At 45.6% G+C, this 7,500-nt stretch overlaps 1 protein-coding gene across 1 annotated transcript in view; it reads right to left on the reverse strand.

Annotated features, from left to right (window-relative positions):
* Positions 1 to 5,468: 5,468 nt before the first annotated feature.
* The window catches only part of LOC135095917 (uncharacterized), a gene marked incomplete at its 5' end in the record, with an annotated part of 7,392 nt that continues 5,360 nt past the window's right edge, over positions 5,469 to 7,500 (reverse strand). Inside the window, 1 exon segment of the mRNA XM_063997063.1 lies at positions 5,469 to 7,500. This exon segment is cut by the window's right edge and continues 112 nt beyond it. Coding sequence (XP_063853133.1) covers positions 6,713 to 7,500 — 788 coding nt within the window.

Genomic DNA, 7,500 nt, shown 5'->3' on the forward strand with positions numbered 1-7,500 from the left:
GTTTGTGTTTGTTTTGATCTTAATGTCTACTGTACCGCCTTTTCATTTTTAGATTATTGTATTCCTTATTCATTTGAGTTTCATCGTCCGCGTGTGAATGGTGCGCTTCAGATCTTCTCTCCTTTTCTCTGTGTCATCGTGCTTCGTGTGGTTCCCTGTTTGCATGTCCTTCATCTGCTTATTTAACTATTTCCGGTGACATCCACACTGGTTTTATGTTAACGTTAGTCTGATTTATTCTCCTTATTATTTGTTTATTAATTATGATGCCTCCTTCATGAGTGCTTCAATATTTTGTATGTTGTTATCATGTTTCTGGTTTCCTTATTACGTTCTCAATATGTTTCTTCATTCAGCTTTAGGATTGTGATAACTTTCTTCGCGTTTTTATAATAGTTGTGTGTGTGTGTGTGTGTGTGTGTGTGTGTGTGTGTGTAGGAAGGACACTGGCCAAGGGCAACAAAAAATTCCCCCCCAAAAAAATATATGGCCACTGAAATGTCGGTCCCATAAAAGGGTCAAAGCAGTGGTCAAAAATTGATGAATAAGTGTCTTGAAACCTCCCTCTTGAAGGAATTCAAGTCATAGGAAGGTGGAAATACAGAAGCAGGCAGGGAGTTCCAGAGTTTACCAGAGAAAGGGATGAATGATTGAGAATACTGGTTAACTCTTGCGTTAGAGAGGTGGACAGAATAGGGGTGAGAGAAAGAAGAAAGTCTTGTGCAGCGAGGCCGCGGGAGGAGGGGAGGCATGCAGTTACCATATTATCTCTTATTATCTCTTATTATCCAAAATCTACGCACTGTTCTTTTTGATTCCTCACTATTTATATATGTATTTATATATTTGCTTTCTAACAGGTAATTTTGATCCTGATTCTACAGGTGGGGCAGGATTACGAGTAAGCAAGGATAGCTCGTGATGCACCAAGGTATGCAGCGATAGAGGCCTTGAGAGGGAACATGGGACGGTGTACTTTTAGAGAGAGAGATAAACCGTAGGCATTATCATTATTACTTATATATATTTCTGTTGTTTGAAGTGTGTGTGTGAGTATAGGGTGAGAGTGACTTGAAAGATGAGTTTACCGTGAGTGACTGTTTTAGGGTGAGTTTAGGGTGAAAGTGACTTGTTTAGGATAAAAGTAACTATTTCATGGTGAGTTTAGGGTGAAAGTGACAGTTTAGGTTGGGAATAAGTGGTTTAAGGTGACTTTAGGGTGAAAGTGACTCTTTAAAGGTGAGTTTAGGTTGATAAAGTGTTTTAGGATGAAAATAAGTGTTTAAAAAAAAAAAATAGAACATTAGTAAACAAACTGAAGTTACCATAAAACACAGAAAAAAAATAATATACATAAATCGCATAAGTAACGTCAATTTAAATCAATATAAGAGGAAACTTCGAGAAAATCATAATAAAATAAACGTGTTATGATCTTCGTATGTTTGTTTATCCCATGGCGGTCGAGAGGAGGTGATCTTAAAATTTTTCTTCTTTTTTTCCAATTTTCTCCTCACAATGGCGGACGGCGACGACAGCTTTGACGGGGTGTTTTTGGCAATGGCTCAGCAGCACACTGGAGGAGTCATTGAGGTGAGGGGAGCCAGGGAAATGTGGGAAAATGAGGTGAAGTTAAGGAGGAGGTGGTAGTGGTGGTGGTGTTCATGGATACGTGGGTTCGTGTTTTGTTTGTTGACAGGGAAAGACAAGCGTTTGTTTGGCGTGTGTTTGTGTCTATTGCTGTTTAGTTATACCTCCTTACTTATATATATGAAATGCTGCAATATGGAAACGAGAGATTTTTGTTTCACTTTTGCACCGGGACCAAAATTCACACGTGTCATTTTCTAACCTAACAACTTTACCTAACCAGTGTGTGTGGGGTGATGGGGGGGCTTCTCTGGACCCGCCCCCTGAAGGACACTAACCTAACCTAATCTTACCTAACCTACCATAACCCATACGTGTATATTTATATATTTATATACACACAAGGAAGCAGGAAGATGTGAAGCAGTTGTACAGAAAAAGTATGAAGTGTAGTGGGCCTGTGGTGAGTGTGGTGGTTCTGCGGCACGCCAGGCACCACTCACCCACTCACATCTTACAACTAAAATATTCAAATGCATATAAAAAAAAAAAATAAATAAATAAAATAACTTTTTTTGTTGATAGTAACAATAAATGTATTTAAAAAGTTTACTGAACTTAACTTTTTTTTATTGCAAAGTTATTTATTTACTTTAAGGTAACAAATCAGATTAAACTTAGTCTTACTTTTGATTTGTATGTGAAAAACTTGTGTTGGGTAATGTGTGTTAACTCTGTTTTCTTTCAACAGTGGCCAAGTGTAGGAGGAGGGGGAGGAGGAGGAGGAGGAGGAGGAGGCCAAGGAGCTGCAGGAGAGGATGGAGCAGGGGGTTAGGTCAGGTTTGAAGCTGAAGCCCAGTGCAGGGAACGGCTGTGACCTTGACAACTACTGGTGGACACAGGCCCTGCAGGAGGTGGAGGTGAGGCTGGGTCAGGTCAGGTCAGGTCAGGTCAGAGATAGTGCTGGCCATTTCTGCTTATTAGTCTGCAAAACCACAATGGTGGAAGTTCCACTTCATTAGTGGATTTGTGTTTGCGAAAAAAAGGTCACTAATTTGTGGGTCAGTGTGTGTGGCACTGCCTCCGGTGACCCTCAGTGACATGTGGAGGAGGCAGCGCAGTACCCAGCACACTTGTCCCTGCTGAGGGCAGCCCCGCCGGGCACACTGCAGGGCGGCCCGCTGGTGATACTGAAAGATTTGTTGTATAAGTTCATGTTGTAGAGCATTGTGATGCTGTGTCTCTCATCTCACAAGATGAGGCTGCAACCTCAGCGCCCACTGCATGTGTGGCCGTAAAGCTTGGCCAGTTGTCTGCTTCTCTGTAAACTTGATTCTCTCCTTTGTAGCTTATTTCATCTCTTCCTTTGTCAATGTAAGGATTTGAGTGGCATGGGAGAGAGAGGCTATAGGAAGTGAAGTGCCCTCCAGTGCATCTTGCCAGTTAATTGTATGATGTGTGTGTGTGTGTGTGTGTGTGTGTGTGTGTATGTGTGTGTGTTTGTGTGTGTTTGTGTGTGTGTGACTGGATTGGGATAGGTAGTGTTGGCTGATGTTGTTTTTTGAGTTCATTGTGTTTTGTAAATTTGAAAACAATTTCTATTACTTGTGTTAACTCCAAGGCAAGTTTTGTTACTGACCACTTTTGTTCCTGTTATTTCATGAGATGGAAATGGCTTGTTAAATATTACTATATATAACATCTTTATATCTTTATCTTTATTAATACTCTGCCCAGTTTTTGTGGATTAAGTTAGCATTTTCATCTTCGTGTTCTGAGTGAGTTAGGAAGAGTCCGTCATGTGCGTGAAATATTGCGAGTGTTGTGATCTTGTTTCCTGTACCTGTTGTAATTCTTTCTATCTTTCTTTTCTTTTTTTTTTCGATCATCAAGTATGTTATTAATGAGAGCTGTGTTGTTGTTCACTTCCCTGCCTTGTGGTGCCAGATTGCTTGGCTTTCTGCCTTCTGTTTCTGTCTGTCGTTGTTAAGGAAGGCGGCTATTACGTCACTGTTGTGGAACTCTGAAAATACGTCTTTTGGTGTGAAGCGTAAGGTCAAGATGTCGGCAGTTTGAAGTCCCTCGCAGTCGGTTTCCTCATTTTTTTTTTAAAGCGTTATAGTTTTATATTTTTTCCATTTTCGTTTCAGGTATCTCCTTTTTTTGTAGTGTAGTGTTGTATATTTCAGCTACGAATTTGATATACTTGATACTTCACACACTTCATTACATCTCTGCTTTGTGGCGCCAGATTGCTTTGCTACGAATTTGACACACTTGATACTTCACCACACTTCATTACATCTCTGCTTTGTGGTGCCAGATTGCTTTGCTACGAATTTGACACACTTGATACTTCACACACTTCATTACATCTCTGCTTTGTGGTGCCAGATTGCTTTGCTTTGTCTTCTGTTTCTGTCTGTCGTCATTAAGGGAGGCAATTAATTTCGTCACTATTGTGGAAATCAGAAATTATGTTGGTACAATTTTTAGGTGTGTGTGTGTGTGTGTGTGTGTGTGTAGTAATTCATCAGTGTATTTATGACCTCTTCTGTTTAGGAATTCCAGCGTCTGTAATGGAGTGATTTTACATAGATTGGTTTGTTTTGCTTGTGGCTTTTCGTCTCTACATAAATGCTAGATAGTTCAGTTGCTTGTGAGTCCCTTTTTTCTGTTAACCCTCGTTGAAGTTCATTTGACAGCTTAGTATCGGGTTTTCTATATATTTTATTTATTTCTTTATTCATTTTTTTATTTTATCTATTTATTTTTTTTATTTTTTTGCCTGAATTATTCCAGTAAATGTTTGGTGTGATGTGCGAAGTCAAGATGTCGGCAGTTTGAAGTCTCTCAGTCTATTTCTTATTTTTGGAAGCATTGTAGGTTCACATTTTTTCCATTTTCATTTCAGATATCTCCTTTTTGTAGTGTAGTATTGTATATTTCAACTAGGAAGGAATTTTATATAATTTTTATTTTTTTTGCTAAGAGTTTTAAATAATTCAGCTTTCCTGCCATCTGGTCCGGCAACTTTGTGTCTCCAGTTCATTTCTCACATAATTTTCTGTTATTTGTGGTGATTTCATGCTTGGCTTTGTTTTATCCTTCACATTCATAACCGTGTGTGTGTGTGTGTGTGTGTGTGTGTGTGTGTGTGTGTGCGTTTTGTTTTTATTTAACTTTTCTGTGTATTTTTCTTTTGATAATTTCCAAACCTCAGGGACTTCCTTCTCTTTGATGTACCGTTTGTACTGGATCTCTTATTGCTTCATCATCTACTTGTGTGGTGTGGCTGTGGTGTGGCTGTGTGATGTGGTGTGGTGTTGCTGTGTGGTGGTGTGTAGTGTGGCTGTGTGATGTGGTGTGGTGTGGCTGTGTTAGTGTGGTGTGGCCGTGTGATGTGGTGTGTGGCTGTGTGATGTGGTGTGGTGTTGCTGTGTGGTGGTGTGTAGTGTGGGTGTGTGATGTGGTGTGGGTGTGTGGTGTGGTGTGGTGTGTCATGGCTGGGTTGTCCTGCCACAGTGTGGTGTGCCTGCATGGTTTCACTGTAAGTTAAGCAGCTGCTCCATCACAAGTTTTGTATTCTTTTTCTGGTATTAATCTCTCTCTCTCTCTCTCTCTCTCTCTCTCTCTCTCTCTCTCTCTCTCTCTCTCTCTCTCTCTCTCTCTCTCTCTGAAGTGATCTGTTGCTCTTTTTGGAAATGTGTTTTTGTGTTGATACTACACTTTTTTTCTCTCTCTCTTTTGTCCTTGTCCCTCTTCTTTTCTTCCTGTGCTAATGTACTAATGTACTACTACTGCTGCTGCTGGTGGTGGTGGTGGTGCTGCTGCTGCTGCTGGTGCTGCTGGCCACACAAGGAAAGAAAAAGGCAGTGTTATCCTTCCTACTTTATTAGTGGGGGGGGGCGTCACCCCGCGGGGAAAGGTTCCTTCAAAAACGTACCAACACACTGAAACAAAACACCGACAGCCGGACACTCCCCCCGGGGCACCCTGCCGCTGATTGCTGCGGCGGGGCGGTGGGGCAGGGCGACACGCAGGTTTGCCCCACGCCACCACGGCCCAGGGGCAGTGGTGTGCCCGGCCTGGCTGCCCCAAGGTCAATATGAGCTACAGTCTCCGCCGGGGCGGTCACACAATGCTGGGTACACACCCAGTACAGCCCACAATACATAGTATTGTAATGTTGTGCGCTGCAGGGCACAGCGGGGGCGGGGCGAGCATGCCCTTGCCGCCCCACGCCGCCGCACGCACGCACACGCGCGTACACACACACGCACACACACACACACACACACATTGCATAAAGAAGAGAAAGGGTTACCAAAGTAACAAAACCCTTTATTCATTCATGATTAATTGTAATTATCATAAAATAATGAAGAAAAATCTCTGTTGTGTGGCTACCCAAAGTAACGCGTCCCAGACCTCAAAGGTTTGTGCCAACTCACTGCTCGGGTGTCTGGTGACTAAGTCTGCCTGCCTTCCTGCCTGCCTGCCTGCCTGCCTGCCTGCCTGCCTGCCTGCCTGCCTGCCTGGGTGTTGAGTTAAGTCTACCTATCAGCATCTAGTGAGCAATAATTCCGCCCTAGTGTTGCCCGCCTGGCCGGCCTATGGCACTCCCGCCTCTCTCTGTGCTCTTGGTAACACATTAATAAGCATATATGGAAATATCTGTAAATATATTTATATATATATATATATATATATGTATATGTATAGAACTCAAGGGCGCCATCTGTCTCTGAGCTGAGTGTCTGCGGCAACACCTCCTCCTCCTCCTCCTGCTGCTGCTGCTGCTGCTGCTGCTGCTGCTGCTGCTTCCTTATCTTCCTGCACATAAATTATAACCAGTATTTACATTAACACTACCTGCCTCTTGCATGCACACACACACACACACACACACACACACACACACACACACACACACACACACACACACACACACACACACACACACACACACACACACACACACACACACACACACATACACACGTACAAACACTCCTCTAACAGTCATGAATGCTTGCAGACCACCACCACCACCACCACCACCACCACCCTGCAATGCCTCCACCACCATTACTGCCAGCTGCTGGTGCTGCTGCTGCACTCAGGACTGTGGTGGGGCGCGGCGGGCCAGCAGCGCAGCACAGAACTGCTGTGTGTCTGTCTCGTCCGGGGCGCAGGCCAGCACGGCACGCACCTCTGCCTCGGGGAACAGCTGCGACAGGTGGTAGAAGGCTCTTAGTCTGGCGTCCTCGTGGCTGGCGGGCGGGGCGGCCAGTGAGCCCCCGGGGAATGCCTGCAGCAGGTAAGGGGGGGCGGGGGCCAGCGCTGCAGCCTGCTGGTGTTGCGGGGACATGGGGCGGGAGGTGCCGGGGGCGCCTGCTGCCGCTGCCAGCAGGTACCCACATATCTTCTGTGGGTCAGTCTCCTCGGGGTGCAGCGCCATGGACGCCGCGCACCTTGGCCTCAGGGAACAGCTGCGACAGGTGGTAGAACACACGCAGGCGGGTGTCTTCGTGCCCCGGCGGGGGAAAGGTGCCGGCAGAAGGCGGGGCAGTGCTGGGAGTCTGTGTGTGACCCCCGCGGGGACACGCTGGGCGAGTGGTGCAGCGTTGCACCCTGTGGGGACATGGGCCGGGACCCCACAGGGCCTGGGACAGGGGAGGGGCCAGGTGGGGGGCCCACAGGAGCGTAGGTGGGGGGACGCCCCAGGGAGTCCTCGTACAGGTCTGGGAAGTAGTGCGACTCGCTGCCGTACAGGTTGAGGCGTGTGTCGGAGGTGGAGTTGAGGCGCTTGATGAGTGGTGGTGCAGCAGCGGCGGCGGTGGCCGGCGGGTGGGGGCCACCCCAGATGGGGTCCGGGGCAGAGGCAAAGCGGGTGACATGTGGGTG

The sequence above is a fragment of the Scylla paramamosain genome, unplaced genomic scaffold, assembly GCF_035594125.1.
Source record: "Scylla paramamosain isolate STU-SP2022 unplaced genomic scaffold, ASM3559412v1 Contig2, whole genome shotgun sequence".
Classification (NCBI taxonomy): Eukaryota; Metazoa; Arthropoda; class Malacostraca; order Decapoda; family Portunidae; genus Scylla; species Scylla paramamosain.